Below are 17,136 nucleotides of genomic sequence, written 5' to 3'. Positions count from 1 at the left end.
TGTCTGTGTGTCTATCCCTGCATGTATGTGTCTGTATGTCTATCCCTGCATGTATGTGTGTGTATGTCTATCCCTGCATGTATGTGTGTGTGTGTCTATCCCTGCATGTATGTGTCTGTATGTCTATCCCTGCATGTATGTGTCTGTATGTCTATCCCTGCATGTATGTGTATGTATGTCTATCCCTGCATGTATGGGTCTGTATGTCTATCCCTGCATGTATGTGTCTGTATGTCTATCCCTGCATGCATGTGTCTGTATGTCTATCCCTGCATGTATGTGTCTGTATGTCTATCCCTGCATGTCTATCCCTGCATGTATGTGTCCGTATGTCTATCCCTGCATGTCTATCCCTGCATGTATGTGTCCGTATGTCTATCCCTGCATGTATGTGTCTGTATGTCTATCCCTGCATGTATGTGTCTGTATGTCTATCCCTGCATGTATGTGTCTGTATGTCTATCCCTGCATGTATGTGTCTGTATGTCTTTCCCTGCATGTCTATCCCTGCATGTATGTGTCTGTATGTCTATCCCTGCATGTATGTGTCTGTATGTCTATCCCTGCATTTATGTGTCTGTATGTCTATCCCTGCATGTATGTGTCTTTATGTCTATCCCTGCATGTATATGTCTGTATGTCTATCCCTGCATGTATGTGTCTGTATGTCTATCCCTGCATGTATGTGTCTGTATGTCTATCCCTGCATGTATGTGTCTGTATGTCTATCCCTGCATGTATGTGTCTTTATGTCTATCCCTGCATGTATGTGTCTGTATGTCTATCCCTGCATGTATGTGTGTGTGTGTCTATCCCTGCATGTATGTGTGTGTGTGTCTATCCCTGCATGTATGTGTCTGTATGTCTATCCCTACATGCATGTGTCTGTATGTCTATCCCTGCATGTATGTGTGTGTGTGCCTATCCCTGCATGTATGTGTCTGTATGTCTATCCCTGCATGTATGTGTCTGTATGTCTATCCCTGCATGTATGTGTCTGTATGTCTATCCCTGCATGTACGTTTCTGTGTGTCTATCCCTGCACGCATGTGTCTGTATGTCTATCCCTGCATGCATGTGTCTGTATGTCTATCCCTGCATGAATGTGTCTGTATGTCTATCCCTGCATGTATGTGTCTGTATGTCTATCCCTGCATGTATGTGTCTGTATGTCTATCCCTGCATGTATGTGTCTGTATGTCTATCCCTGCATGAATGTGTCTGTATGTCTATCCCTGCATGTATGTGTCTGTATGTCTATCCCTGCATGTATGTGTGTGTGTGTGTGTGTCTATCCCTGCATGCATGTGTCTTTATGTCTATCCCTGCATGTATGTGTCTGTATGTCTATCCCTGCATGTATGTGTCTGTATGTCTATCCCTGCATGAATGTGTCTGTATGTCTCTCCCTGCATGTATGTGTCTGTATGTCTATCCCTGCATGTATGTCTATCTCTGCATGTAGGTGTCTGTATGTCTATCCCTGCATGCATGTGTCTGTGTGTCTATCCCTGCATGTATGTGTCTGTATGTCTATCCCTGCATGCATGTGTCTGTATGTCTATCCCTGCATGCATGTGTCTGTATGTCTATCTCTGCATGTATGTGTCTGTATGTCTATCCCTGCATGCATGTGTCTGTGTGTCTATCCCTGCATGTATGTGTCTGTATGTCTATCTCTGCATGTATGTGTCTGTATGTCTATCCCTGCATGCATGTGTCTGTATGTCTATCCCTGCATGTATGTGTCTGTATGTCTATCTCTGCATGTATGTGTCTGTATGTCTATCCCTGCATGCATGTGTCTGTATGTCTATCCCTGCATGTATGTATCTGTATGTCTATCCCTGCATGTATGTGTCTGTATGTCTATCCCTGCATGTATGTGTTTGTATGTCTATCCCTGCATGCATGTGTCTGTATGTCTATCCCTGCATGTATGTGTCTGTATGTCTATCCCTGCATGTATGTGTCTGTATGTCTATCCCTGCATGTATGTGTCTGTATGTCTATCCCTGCATGTATGTGTCTGTATGTCTATCCCTGCATGCATGTGTCTGTATGTCTATCCCTGCATGTATGTATCTGTATGTCTATCCCTGCATGTATGTGTCTGTATGTCTATCCCTGCATGTATGTGTCTGTATGTCTATCCCTGCATGTATGTGTCTGTATGTCTATCCCTGCATGTATGTGTCCGTATGTCTATCCCTGCATGTATGTGTCTGTATGTCTATCCCTGCATGCATGTGTCTGTATGTCTATCCCTGCATGCATGTGTCTGTATGTCTATCCCTGCATGTATGTGTCTGTATTACAGGGATGTGTAATAAGTATATACAAGTGATGCATCAAATCTGAAAAAAATTGACTTAAAAATTTAGGTACAAATACCCAAATCAGGAATTCCCAAATCCAGAATTATTCCAAAATCCAAACTTTTTTTATTCATATTTCACACACAAAAAAAAAAAGATTAAAAACTACCATTTTTCCCATAAGTAAGTCACAAACTTCTCTGTCTGAATCTGTGGTTTGTTTTATGTGTTCAAAAAAATGCAGATGCAGATAGTTTATATTTATTTAAAAAAAAACAAATAGTGCTGTACTATCTTTCTGAGGGTACTATGTATAAAAAAGTTTTTAATTAGCGCGGATTCTGTTGGCGCTCTACAAATAACCGATAATAATAATAATAATAATAATGATATAAAGCTACCTTTAGGTATATAAGCTGTATTATGACATGTAAATATTACCTAAATGACATAAGATATTGTTGTTTACACTTGGTCCCATATATACACACACAAACACATACATACATACATACACATATCACAAACAGACACGCATACGCTATACAAGCTGTTCTATACGGTTGCAAACACACTCTGAGTTTCTCTATATTGTATTCCTTTCAGCTCTGCCGCAGGATCAATTCATCAGCAGGCTTTGGAATCAATAGTACTTGGGAAGAAGATTTCCCAGATCAAATTGTCTGTATGTCTCCGAGGTGGCAGGCAGTGTGCAAAGACTTATTTCTAGCAAGAATCTCTGCCTGGAAGTGCAAACAGGAATATTTAAAGGCCACCTTATAATTCTGGCAACCCTCAATCAAGAGATGAGGAACAAATGAATAAAAAAGACAATTCTAATCGATATAACAGTGTTCTGCACTTCCATTTCTAACAGCAACTGCAACGCTCACATTTTCAGAATGTAATTACAGGAAAAGGGGGCAAAATAAATAATGAAACACATTACAGAGTTTTTTTCATATATTGTCATTATTATTATATTATATGTTATCATCTCAACGTGTTTAAAGTCCCTTTAAGAGACTTACTTCCACTATCAAATTGGGTGCAGTGTTTTTACTGAGCATGTGCAAGAGTTCACAGTGGATATGTATATGGGCCTGTGGTTGGCTGACGGCTGTCGCATGATACAGGGTGCCAGCAAATTAAAGTTTGAAATTTGTAAAAAAAAAAAAAAAAAAAAAAAAAAAAAAGATCTACTGCTCATGTAAAATTAAGTGCTATTGCGCTGTATTTGTATTATGCACTTGTTGGTTATACAATTCTACTGTATGATTGTTTAAAGTCAGTTTGGAGCAGTAATACCCTGCTGAGTCTGAGCAGATTAGTGGTTTAATGATTCAGATAGAGCTTGTGATTTTAAACAACTTTCCAATCGACTTCTATTATTTAATTTGTTTTGTTCTCTTGGTATCCTTTGTTGAAAAGCATGATTAGGTAGACTCAGGAGCTGCTGATTGGTGGCTGTACACATATGCCTCATCTTATTAGTTTATTCTAGCTAGCTCCTGGTAGCGCTCTGCAGCCTCTTCAACAAAGGATACCAAGAGAATGAAGCAAATTTAATAGTAGAAATAAATTGGAAGTTGTTTAAAATTGTATGCTCTATCTGAATTATAAAAGAAAAATGTTGGGTTTAATTTCCCTTTAATAGAGTTCTGTTCAAGCAATATTACAATAATAAAATGCTATAGAACATTAGAGCACTTTATTATTGCTACTGTAGGTCCCCTTAATATCCCGTTACATAATTTGTGAATTATTGTGTGTGTTTAAATTAGCAAGAATCTTCTAAAAAGTTCTCTCACAATCCCATGGTACATTTTCTTAACATTTAAACAGAATTTATGTTTACCTGATAAATTTCTTTCTCCAACGGTGTGTCCGGTCCACGGCGTCATCCTTACTTGTGGGACATTCTCCTCCCCAACAGGAAATGGCAAAGAGCCCAGCAAAGCTGGTCACATGATCCCTCCTAGGCTCCGCCTACCCCAGTCATTCGACCGACGTTAAGGAGGAATATTTGCATAGGAGAAACCATATGGTACCGTGGTGACTGTAGTTAAAGAAAATAAAATATCAGACCTGATTAAAAAACCAGGGCGGGCCGTGGACCGGACACACCGTTGGAGAAAGAAATTTATCAGGTAAACATAAATTCTGTTTTCTCCAACATAGGTGTGTCCGGTCCACGGCGTCATCCTTACTTGTGGGAACCAATACCAAAGCTTTAGGACACGGATGAAGGGAGGGAGCAAATCAGGTCACCTAAATGGAAGGCACCACGGCTTGCAAAACCTTTCTCCCAAAAATAGCCTCAGAAGAAGCAAAAGTATCAAACTTGTAAAATTTGGTAAAAGTGTGCAGTGAAGACCAAGTCGCTGCCCTACATATCTGATCCACAGAAGCCTCGTTCTTGAAGGCCCAAGTGGAAGCCACAGCCCTAGTGGAATGAGCTGTGATTCTTTCGGGAGGCTGCCGTCCGGCAGTCTCGTAAGCCAATCTGATGATGCTTTTAATCCAAAAGGAGAGAGAGGTAGAAGTTGCTTTTTGACCTCTCCTTTTACCTGAATAAACAACAAACAAGGAAGATGTTTGTCTAAAATCCTTTGTAGCATCTAAATAGAATTTTAGAGCGCGAACAACATCCAAATTGTGCAACAAACGTTCCTTCTTTGAAACTGGTTTCGGACACAGAGAAGGTACGATAATCTCCTGGTTAATGTTTTTGTTAGAAACAACTTTAGGAAGAAAACCAGGTTTAGTACGTAAAACCACCTTATCTGCATGGAACACCAGATAAGGAGGAGAACACTGCAGAGCAGATAATTCTGAGACTCTTCTAGCAGAAGAAATCACAACTAAAAACAAAACTTTCCAAGATAATAACTTAATATCAACGGAATGCAAGGGTTCAAACGGAACCCCCTGAAGAACTGAAAGAACTAAATTGAGACTCCAAGGAGGAGTCAAAGGTTTGTAAACAGGCTTGATTCTAACCAGAGCCTGAACAAAGGCTTGAACATCTGGCACAGCTGCCAGCTTTTTGTGAAGCAATACCGACAAGGCAGAAATCTGTCCCTTCAGGAAACTTGCAGATAATCCTTTTTCCAATCCTTCTTGAAGAAAGGATAGAATCCTAGGAATCTTAACCTTGTCCCAAGGGAATCCTTTAGATTCACACCAACAGATATATTTATTCCAAATTTTGCGGTAAATCTTTCTAGTCACAGGCTTTCTGGCCTGAACAAGAGTATCGATAACAGAATCTGAGAATCCTCGCTTCGATAAAATCAAGCGTTCAATCTCCAAGCAGTCAGCTGGAGTGAAACCAGATTCGGATGTTCGAACGGACCCTGAACAAGAAGGTCTCGTCTCAAAGGTAGCTTCCAAGGTGGAGCCGATGACATATTCACCAGATCTGCATACCAAGTCCTGCGTGGCCACGCAGGAGCTATCAAGATCACCGACGCCCTCTCCTGCTTGATCCTGGCTATCAGCCTGGGGATGAGAGGAAATGGCGGAAACACATAAGCTAGTTTGAAGGTCCAAGGTGCTACTAGTGCATCCACTAGAGCCGCCTTGGGATCCCTGGATCTGGCCCCGTAGCAAGGAACTTTGAAGTTCTGACGAGAGGCCATCAGATCCATGTCTGGAATACCCCACAGGTGAGTGACTTGGGCAAAGATTTCCGGATGGAGTTCCCACTCCCCCGGATGCAATGTCTGCCGACTCAGAAAATCCGCTTCCCAATTTTCCACTCCTGGGATGTGGATAGCAGACAGGTGGCAGGAGTGAGACTCCGCCCAAAGAATAATTTTGGTTACTTCTTCCATCGCTAGGGAACTCCTTGTTCCCCCCTGATGGTTGATGTACGCAACAGTTGTCATGTTGTCTGATTGAAACCGTATGAACTTGGTCCTCGCAAGCTGAGGCCAGGCCTTGAGAGCATTGAATATCGCTCTCAGTTCCAGAATATTTATCGGTAGAAGAGATTCTTCCCGAGACCAAAGACCCTGAGCTTTCAGGGATCCCCAGACCGCGCCCCAGCCTATCAGACTGGCGTCGGTCGTGACAATGACCCACTCTGGTCTGTGGAACGTCATCCCTTGAGACAGATTGTCCAGGGACAGCCACCAACGGAGTGAGTCTCTGGTCCTCTGATTTACTTGTATCTTCGGAGACAAGTCTGTATAGTCCCCATTCCACTGACTGAGCATGCACAGTTGTAATGGTCTTAGATGAATGCGCGCAAAAGGAACTATGTCCATCGCCGCCACCATCAACCCGATCACTTCCATGCACTGAGCTATGGAAGGAAGAGGAACGGAATGAAGTATCCGACAAGAGTCCAGAAGCTTTGTTTTTCTGGCCTCTGTTAGAAAGATCCTCATTTCTAAGGAGTCTATAATTGTTCCCAAGAAGGGAACCCTTGTTGACGGGGATAGAGAACTCTTTTCCACGTTCACTTTCCAGCCGTGAGATCTGAGAAAGGCCAGGACAATGTCCGTGTGAGCCTTTGCTTGAGGAAGGGACGACGCTTGAATCAGAATGTCGTCCAGGTAAGGTACCACTGCAATGCCCCTTGGTCTTAGCACCGCTAGAAGGGACCCTAGTACCTTTGTGAAAATCCTTGGAGTCTGCCCCCCACCAGATCCGGTCCCGGATCGGGGGCCAATATTTCATGCTGTCTTGGTAGCATTGGCAGGTTTCTTGGCCTGCTTTCCCTTGTTCCAGCCTTGCATTGGTCTCCAAGCTGGCTTGGCTTGAGAAGTATTACCCTCTTGCTTAGAGGACGTAGCACCTTGGGCTGGTCCGTTTTTACGAAAGGGACGAAAATTAGGTCTATTTTTCGCCTTGAAAGGCCGATCCTGAGGAAGGGCGTGGCCCTTACCCCCGGAGATATCCGAGATAATCTCTTTCAAGTCAGGGCCAAACAGCGTTTTCCCCTTGAAAGGAATGTTTAGTAGCTTGTTCTTGGAAGACGCGTCAGCCGACCAAGATTTCAACCAAAGCGCTCTGCGCGCCACAATAGCAAACCCAGAATTCTTAGCCGCTAACCTAGCCAATTGCAAAGTGGCGTCTAGGGTGAAAGAATTAGCCAATTTGAGAGCATTGATTCTGTCCATAATCTCCTCATAAGGAGGAGAATCACTATCGAGCGCCTTTATCAGCTCATCAAACCAGAAGCATGCGGCTGTAGTGACAGGGACAATGCATGAAATTGGTTGTAGAAGGTAACCCTGCTGAACAAACATCTTTTTAAGCAAACCTTCTAATTTTTTATCCATAGGATCTTTGAAAGCGCAACTATCCTCTATGGGTATAGTGGTGCGTTTGTTTAAAGTAGAAACCGCTCCCTCGACCTTGGGGACTGTCTGCCATAAGTCCTTTCTGGGGTCGACCATAGGAAACAATTTTTTAAATATGGGGGGAGGGACGAAAGGAATACCGGGCCTTTCCCATTCTTTATTAACAATGTCCGCCACCCGCTTGGGTATAGGAAAAGCTTCTGGGAGCTCCGGCACCTCTAGGAACTTGTCCATTTTACATAGTTTCTCTGGGATGACCAACTTTTCACAATCATCCAGAGTGGATAATACCTCCTTAAGCAGAATGCGGAGATGTTCCAACTTAAATTTGAATGCAATTACATCAGGTTCAGCCTGTTGAGAAATGTTCCCTGAATCAGTAATTTCTCCCTCAGACAAAACCTCCCTGGCCCCTTCAGATTGAGTTAGGGGTCCTTCAGAGATATTAATATCAGCATCGTCATGCTCTTCAGTAACTAAAACAGAGCAGCCACGCTTACGCTGACAAGGGTGCATTTTGGCTAAAATGTTTTTGACAGAATTATCCATTACAGCCGTTAATTGTTGCATAGTAAGGAGAATTGGCGCGCTAGATGTACTAGGGGCCTCCTGAGTGGGCAAGACTCGTGTAGACGAAGGAGGGAATGATGCAGTACCATGCTTACTCCCCTCACTTGAGGAATCATCTTGGGCATCATTGTCATTATCACATAAATCACATTTATTTAAATGAACAGGAATTCTGGCTTCCCCACATTCAGAACACAGTCTATCTGGTAGTTCAGACATGTTAAACAGGCATAAATTTGATAATAAAGTACAAAAAAACGTTTTAAAGTAAAACCGTTACTGTCACTTTAAATTTTAAACTGAACACACTTTATTACTGCAATTGCGAAAAAACATGAAGGAATTGTACAAAATTCACCAAATTTTCACCACAGTGTCTTAAAGCCTTAAAAGTATTGCACACCAAATTTGGAAGCCTTAACCCTTAAAATAACGGAACCGGAGCCGTTTTAACACTTTAACCCCTTTACAGTCCCTGGTATCTGCTTTGCTGAGACCCAACCAAACCCAAAGGGGAATACGATACCAAATGACGCCTTCAGAAAGACTTTTGTAAGTATCAGAGCTCCTCTCACATGCGACTGCATGCCATGCCTCTCAAAAACAAGTGCGCCACACCGGCGCGAAAATGAGGCTCTGCTTATGCTTTGGGAAAGCCCCAGAGAAATAAGGTGTCTCATACAGTGCCTGCCGACATTATAATATCATCTAATATAAATATACCCAAATAAAATGATTCCTCAAGGCTAAATAGGTTTTAATACTGAATCGATTTAGCCCATAAAAGTCTACAATCATAATAAGCCCTTGTGAAGCCCTTATTTAACATCGTAATAAACATGGCTTACCGGATCCCATAGGGAAAAATGACAGCTTCCAGCATTACATCGTCTTGTTAGAATGTGTCATACCTCAAGCAGCAAGAGACTGCACACTGTTCCCCCAACTGAAGTTAATTGCTCTCAACAGTCCTGTGTGGAACAGCCATGGATTTTAGTTACGGTGCTAAAATCATTTTCCTCATACAAACAGAAATCTTCATCTCCTTTCTGTTTCTGAGTAAATAGTACATACCAGCACTATTTTAAAATAACAAACTCTTGATTGAATAATAAAAACTACAGTTAAACACTAAAAAACTCTAAGCCATCTCCGTGGAGATGTTGCCTGTACAACGGCAAAGAGAATGACTGGGGTAGGCGGAGCCTAGGAGGGATCATGTGACCAGCTTTGCTGGGCTCTTTGCCATTTCCTGTTGGGGAGGAGAATGTCCCACAAGTAAGGATGACGCCGTGGACCGGACACACCTATGTTGGAGAAAAGGGACATTTTGAGATGGTAATATAAAATGATAAACTATATATATATATATATATATATATATATATATATATATATATATATATATAAATAAAACTCTGTAATATACTTTCATTATTTATTTTGTCCCCTTTCCCTGTTATTCCATTCTGAAACTCTGAGCTTTTCAGTTCCTGTTAGAAATGGAAGTGCAAACTGTTATATTCCACACAGCCATTGGCTGCTCACTCTAGTGACCTATTTATAACTGTTGCTAATTGGCCACAGCAGAGAAAGAAACCTAAGTTACAACATGGCAGCTCCCATTGTTTTATAGACACTAAAATTTTACACTTATTTTGTCATTATTTAAACAAGTAATGAAACTTTAAAAAATACATCTACATGTTATTATCAGATTAATCTTTTCTTTGAATGCATCATTCTATCTACCATTTATTTAGTGTTTAATGTCCCTTTGAAAAGTCATTAGGGACATGAAACCCACATTTTCTTTATATCTTTCATGACTGACAGAACATTCAATTTTAAATAAGTACAATTTACTTCTATAATCAAATGTGTTTCATTCTCTTAGTCTCATTTGTTAAAGAAGCAGCAATGCACAACTGGTAGCTAGCTGAACAAATCAGGTGTACCAATTAGAAGAGACATATATGTACAGCCACCAATCAGCAGCTAGCATCTTTTTCAACAAAGGATGCCAAGAGAACAAAGGAAATTTGATTAAGCACTATTGTAGCAGCCAGTGCTATGTAGTATGGTTTAAAGGTGGATCACCAGTAAGTTTATAAGTGCCACCTTGCACCCCGTCCTATGAAGGTTCTGTGCTAATGGATGAACAAGGTCCTACCAATTAGGAAAGGTAAACAAAAAACTAAGTTTATCTGCGGTTACTTCATTTATACTCCTACTACCTCTACTCGCAATGTCACCTACAGTACTGCATAGAGCCAAACTTGAGAACATCAATCAAAAACGAACTGGACAGAGACCACCAGATGTGTCACATAAAGAACGATTCATCGGTAAATTAAGATCTCACATACGTTAGGCTAAAATTCTTTACTAATGGTACGAAACAATATGAAGAAGGGTCTAATACTAATAAGGAAGAAAAGTGTCAAAAAATACTATTGAAAATCCTGATGAAATTTTTTTAAATTGAGAACTTCTTTAGAATAAAACAATATTGCTGCTTTACGCAGATGTTCCAAATCTAAACTAATATTTTTGCTACAAATTTAGTGAAATGAACCATGACCTTAAAAGGATATAAAACAGTCTGTTTCATTGCTGAATAAGAAAAGCACTAAGCAGTGGGTTATACTTAATAGACATCATTGCAATATCCATTATTTATCACTTTAGAAGGATTTTACCTTTTCTTTCTTTTTTTTCTTTAACTTCATTTGTGTAGGGGATGGGATCTCTACAGGAAGGTACAGCTAGCTTGATGTAATAAATCTTCTAGAGCAATGTGAGCTGGTTTACTATCTAGAGAATACTAGAGAAACAGGAAGTCTGTTTTGCCCATGCTCAGAAGAGGACAGAATGCAACTTAAGTTACCAATATATCAGCTTCCTCATCAACCTGAGGGCAGGGGCTACACTGAAAATGTATAACTGCTCATTTTGCAAGAAAACAAGTAGATTGTTTGCTGTTTTTTAATCTGTTTTGTTTTATGTTTACTTTGATTAAGCATGATGGTAGAATAATAGAAGGAGATAAGCAGATTGCAGACTGTCTCAATGATTACTTCTGTTCTGTTTTCACTAAAGATTGTGAAGATACAATGTCTACATTAAGGGATGCAACGCAAAATAGAAACAAGCTTAACACTAATCTTTTTACAGAGGATGAGGTTTTGTTAGCATTATCAAAAATAAATGTTACAAAGGCAGTGGGTCCTGATAATATTCATCCAAGGGTTTTAAAAGAACTTCGATCAGTGCTAACCGTCCCATTAACTGATCTGTTTAATCAGTCACTATTAACAGGAGCTGTCCCAGATGATTGGAGAATAGCAAATGTAATACCCCTTCATAAAAAGGGCAGTAGAGAAGAATCTGGCAACTACAGGCCAGTTAGTTTAACTTCAGTAGTAGGGAAATTAATGGAAAGCCTCTTAAAAGAAAGAATTATGACTTACATAAAGACAAACAATTTAGAGGACCAAAATCAGCATGGTTTTACTTCAGGGAGATCATGTCAGACTAATCTAATTGACTTCTTTGATTATGTAACAAAAGTATTAGACAAGGGAGGAGCAGTTGATGTAGCATATCTAGATTTCAGCAAAGCATTTGACACCGTCCCACACAATAAACTTATTCACAAACTATATCTCCTTGGTCTAGATTCAAAAATTGTGAACTGGGTGGAATGCTGGCTTAAGGACAGAAAACAAAGTGTCTTAGTAAATGGAGTTCATTCAGCAGAGGGGGCTGTTACTAGTGGTGTTCCTCAGGGGGTCAGTTCTGGGGCCTGTTTTGTTTAACATATTTATCTGCGATATCAGCAAAGGGCTACAGGGGAAAGTATGTCTCTTTGCAGATGATACAAAAATTTGCAACAGAGTGGATGTTCCAGGGGGGGTAGACAAAATGAGAAGTGATATACAACAATTGGAGGATTGGACAAATGACTGGGGTCTAAAGTTTAACACAGCAAAGTGTAAAATAATGCATTTAGGGAAGAAAAATCCAAATGTTAATTACAGACTCAATGACACTTTACTGACTGTTACAGACGAGGAACAGGACTTGGGAATTATTATTTCAGATGATTTAAAACTTAGTAAACAATGTAGTAATGCAGCGAGTAAGGCTAGCAGAATGCTTGGATGTATTGGTAGAGGTATTTGCAGCAGAAATAGTAAGGTTCTTATGCCACTTTATAGATCATTAGTTAGGCCTCATCTTGAGTATTGTGTGCAGTTCTGGAGACCATATCTTCAGAAGGATATTAACAAACTTGAATCTGTGCAAAGGAGGGCTACCAAAATGGTACATGGTCTAAAAAATAAAACTTACCAGGATAGGCTCAATGACCTAAATATGTATAGCTTAGAGGAGAGAAGGGAAAGAGGTGATATGATAGCAACTTTCAAGTACATTAAAGGGTTTAGTAAAACTGAGGCTGTGGGTATTTTACATAAAATGGAAAATTCAAGAACAAGGGGTCATGAGCTCAAGCTAAAGGGTAGTAGATTCAGAAGTAATTTGAGGAAGCACTTCTTTACAGAAAGAGTGATTGATTTATGGAATAAACTTCCTCAAGAGGTAGTAGCAACAAACACTGTGGGGGACTTTAAAAATGCATGGGACAAGCATAGGGCTATCCTACGAACTAGATAAGTTTATACTGTTAGGTAAGGTGGGGCAGACTTGCTGGGCCTATGTCTCTTATCTGCCGTCAATATCTATGTTTCTATGTTTCTATATTTGTTGTTACTAAAGGAGTTCTTTTTCCTATTCTTTTAAAGGGCCATAAAACCCACAAAAATGTATTTCATGATTCAGATACCTTGTAAAACTTTTAAAATAATACCATGAGAACAAAGAACATTTTGATAATAGAAGTAAACTTTAAAAGGGTCTGCTCTGTCTGAATCACTGAAGAAAAACATTTGTGTTTCATTTCCCTTTAAAAAGTGGAACCATTATCTTTAATTTCATAAGTTAAAGGGGCATGAAATCCACATTTTTCTTTCCATGATTCAGATAGAGCATACAGTTTTAGACAACTTTCCAATTTACTTCTATTCTCAAATTTGCTTCATTCTCTTGGTATCCTTTGTTGAAGGAGCAGAAAAGCACTACTAGGTGCTAGCTGAACACATCTGGTGAACCAATGATAAGAGGCATATATGTGCAGCCACCAATCAACAGCTAGCTCCCAGCAGTGCATTGCTTCTCCTGAGCCTACCTAGGTATCTATCTAAATGAAGAAAGAATAACATTGGGTTTTACGTCCCTTTAATTAACAGTTTTTACATTACATGTTTTATTTTATGAATAAGATTATAATTATTTTTATTAAATCATTTTTTTTAAGTTTTTTACCCTCTATATTATCCAGTTGTTCAGCTTTTAATTACTTAGGTCTGATAAGTGTTCCTATGATTGATTAGTTGGGCCCAATTCCCAGCAGGTATTCACACTATATACATCTTAACCTGCTTTTGTGCCACCTCATTAAGGATTAAGCTGTTTCTAGTGAAGCGCATTTTGATGAGGCTTCAGTGATGCCGTCGTCTTTTTTTGAATCATAGTGTTTATAAAAAGTTTAATATCTTTCTGCAAAGTTTAGAAGGAACCAAGCCAAAGTTTTTAGACAAGAAATACATTGATGGTAAGAAAAGCAAACTCACCAAGTTGGACGTCTGTGGTGAACCTCAACCGGTGGATCATGCTCACTTTGAATGACTTGTAGTGGTGACTGCTAAGCATATCCTGTACTGTTGCAATGTCTATTTGAGTATCTTCTTCTGGTGGTTCCTCACCTCTAGAACCTGGGAGGAAAAGGAGACACAAGATAAACACCCAGGAGGAGTTTACGTTAGTAAGAGGAGCCACTTATACATCAATAACAGAAATAGAGGACACAAGAGATGTAGGAGACTGTTGATGTGTGGGATAAGGCGTAAAGGGGGTGAGTAAGATAAGATTTTTAGATACATGAGGAGCAAATCAAGCACTTGAGACAAAGAGCAACAAAGCGGTGCAGAAAATTGTTTAAGAATCACAGAAGGTAGAACGAACACTGAGCAACAGGCACAAACATGACTCTCCCACATAAGAGGTGACCCTACATTTAATAATCTGAGAAGATATTTCACTTAGTGCATGACGACTAGTATACTGACCTTATGAAGACGCTATTCCTTGATCCAGTTTCACTGTTAATTATTATTAAGTTTGAAATTGTTAATGGTTTGTTATGTTTAGTTTACTCTTTCTTTATCTTGATTAGCGCACCACATGAATGTGAAAGACTTTTGGACTTACTAAGACTAGACATGTGGTAACGATAATGTTTAATGTTTATGAACATCTGGAAAATGATCAGCCAATGTATATTAACTTCTTGGAGTTGTGACTCCATACTCTGTATCGTGTTTCTTTGGAAAATAAAGTTGATTTCGGAAAAAAAGAAGAAAAAAAAAAAGAATCACAGAAGGTAGAAGTATAAAGCTAGGGAGACACAAGATGTTGGCCAATGACTGACAGATTATGGGTTAGATTTTAAGTGGAGCCCAAAATATCGCTTCCGCAAAAGAGACATTTGCACTACACTTGGTAATACCAGAACAAATGTGCGCAGGTATTACAAGTTATGTGCAATTCAAACACGTCCTCCTGTTCGTATTGCACAGAAGCTTTGCGCTCAGAAGAGAGCGCTTCCATAGGCTCCAATGGGAGCCTCGTTCTCATGCTGTCAGACATGGCATGAGAACCTAGTGCGGCGAAGGGAGTAAGTGGCGCAGCGATGGGCAGCAGATTGTAAATATATATGTATATGAATATATAGATATATATTTATGTGTTAATATGGACTGTATATACACATATTAACACATAAATGAATTTGTATATAAGCATATCGTCAGGCACTGATGCAGGGTGAGAAGGTCTGGCTCACAATCTGCATTCCAATTCAACCCAAAGATAATCAATGGGGTTGAGGTCAGGGCTCTCTTCAGGCCACTCGAGTTCCTCCGCACAGAACTCATCAAACCCTGTCTTCATGGACTTCACTTTGTTCAAAGGGGCAATCGAGCTGAAGCAGGAAAGGGTTTTCCCTAAACTGTTGCCACAAAGATGGAAGCAAAAAATTGTCTAAAATGTCTGTATCCTGTAGCATTAAGATGACCTTTCACTGGCAATAAGGGGCCGAGTCCAAACCCTGAAGAAACAGCCCCAGACCATTATCCCTCTTCCACTAAACTTACAGTAGGCACTATGCATTCCGGTAGGTAGCATTCTCCTGGCGTCCCCCACAAACAGATTCCTACATCAGACTGATAAATAGTGAGACATGATTCATCACTCCAGAGTACATGTTTCCACTGTTCTAGCGTCCAGTAGTGGCATACTTTACTTGACTCCAGCTGACGCTTGGCACTGCGTCTTTAAGCTTGTGTACAGCTGAGCGACCATTTGATAAAGCTCTCAACGCACAGTTCTTGTACTGGTGTTGCTTCAAGAGGCAGTTTAGCACTCTATAGTGAGTGATCCAAACAATGAGAGACAATTTTTATTTGTTACGTGCTGATGCACTCAGTGGCCCTGCTCTGCGAGTTTGTGTCTGAGCTGTTGTTGCTCCTACATACTTCTAGTTCACATTACAAGCAATTACATTTGAATGGAGCAGATCTAGTAGGACATACATTTTGGCAAACTGGTAATGATGGAATCCTATGGCAGTGCCATGTTTAAAGTCACTGAGCTCTTCAGTGTGACCTATTGTACTGACAATGTTTGTCTACAGAGATTTTATGGCTATGTTCTGGATTTTATGCACCTGTTAGCAAAAGGAGTGACTGAAATACCTGAACTCAATAATTAGTTGAGGTGTCCACATACTTTTGGCCATATAGTGCATGTAACAATAGCAATATTAAATACATTGTTCACTAAGTCTGATTTCATAACACGTGTATGTTCCTAGCGCTGTCCAAACTCACGTAGCATAGTAAAAGAAAACAAACACATCAAATATAAACTATTTGTTTGTTTGCTTGGTTTTTATATTTAATATAAAAAAAATCCTTTCAGGGGATGCGTATTCGCTCGTCATAAAAGTGCATGCAAATGTCCAGAGAAATGCGAATGCGAGCTCATGTTCGCATTGCATGAAAGCTTTGTGCTCAATAGAGCACGCTTCCATAGGTGGCTCCAATGGGAGCCTTGTACTCATGCCGTGAAACACGGCAGAGAACCTAGTGAAGAGGGTAAGTTGTGCAGCGATGGGCAGCACGAGGGTAAGTCGTGCAGCGATAAGCATATATTTGCTGTTTAATGGCGTGCGATAAATTAGCGCTTCACTTGTAATCTTACCCATAATGCTTTCTTTGTTTAAATTGTATTTCTTATGGAATTAAATCTATTAGCATGTTACAAGATAATTATCTATCAGTGCTGGTACATTTCTTATGTTCGTTTAACATTTTAATGTCCCTTGAATGTGAGACCGACAGCATAGAAGGAGTTAAAATATGTATTTCTATGCCTTCCAAATGATTTAAACACTCTTGGGTTTTAACAACTTTTTCCCATAAAGCTGCCATCGTTCCCATTTCTGACCTCGTATTTCCTTCCTTACAAACGCCCTTTTTTTTTTTTTTACTTGAAGCTATTAGTTATAATGAAGATAACCGCTCATTAAGCCAAAATGTCAATTACATTCGAAAAAAAAAAATACAACACACGACAGGACGCCAGACATTTTCTGCCTTTTTATGATATTTTGGATTACAACCAATTTAGAAATGAGGGATTCTGACGTTTTTTTTTTTTTAATAAATATAGCCAGTACTCATGCCAGCTCTGGAAGCCGGGAAATAATCAGTCAGATGCTTTTAAATAAAGTGCTGAATAAAATATGG

The 17,136-nt window shown here is 39.9% G+C and overlaps 1 protein-coding gene across 1 annotated transcript in view; it reads right to left on the bottom strand.

The window, feature by feature from the left end:
* The window catches only part of MAPKAP1 (MAPK associated protein 1), a 451,857-nt gene that overhangs the window by 97,483 nt on the left and 337,238 nt on the right, over positions 1–17,136 (bottom strand). The window contains exon 9 of the mRNA XM_053695639.1: positions 13,900–14,040. Coding sequence (XP_053551614.1) covers positions 13,900–14,040 — 141 coding nt within the window. The remainder of the gene's footprint in view (positions 1–13,899; positions 14,041–17,136) is intronic.

Source organism: Bombina bombina, chromosome 12 (genome assembly GCF_027579735.1).
Source record: "Bombina bombina isolate aBomBom1 chromosome 12, aBomBom1.pri, whole genome shotgun sequence".
Classification (NCBI taxonomy): Eukaryota; Metazoa; Chordata; class Amphibia; order Anura; family Bombinatoridae; genus Bombina; species Bombina bombina.
The sequence above is the reverse complement of the archived record's forward strand: the minus strand, read 5'-3'. Positions and strand labels throughout refer to the sequence as shown.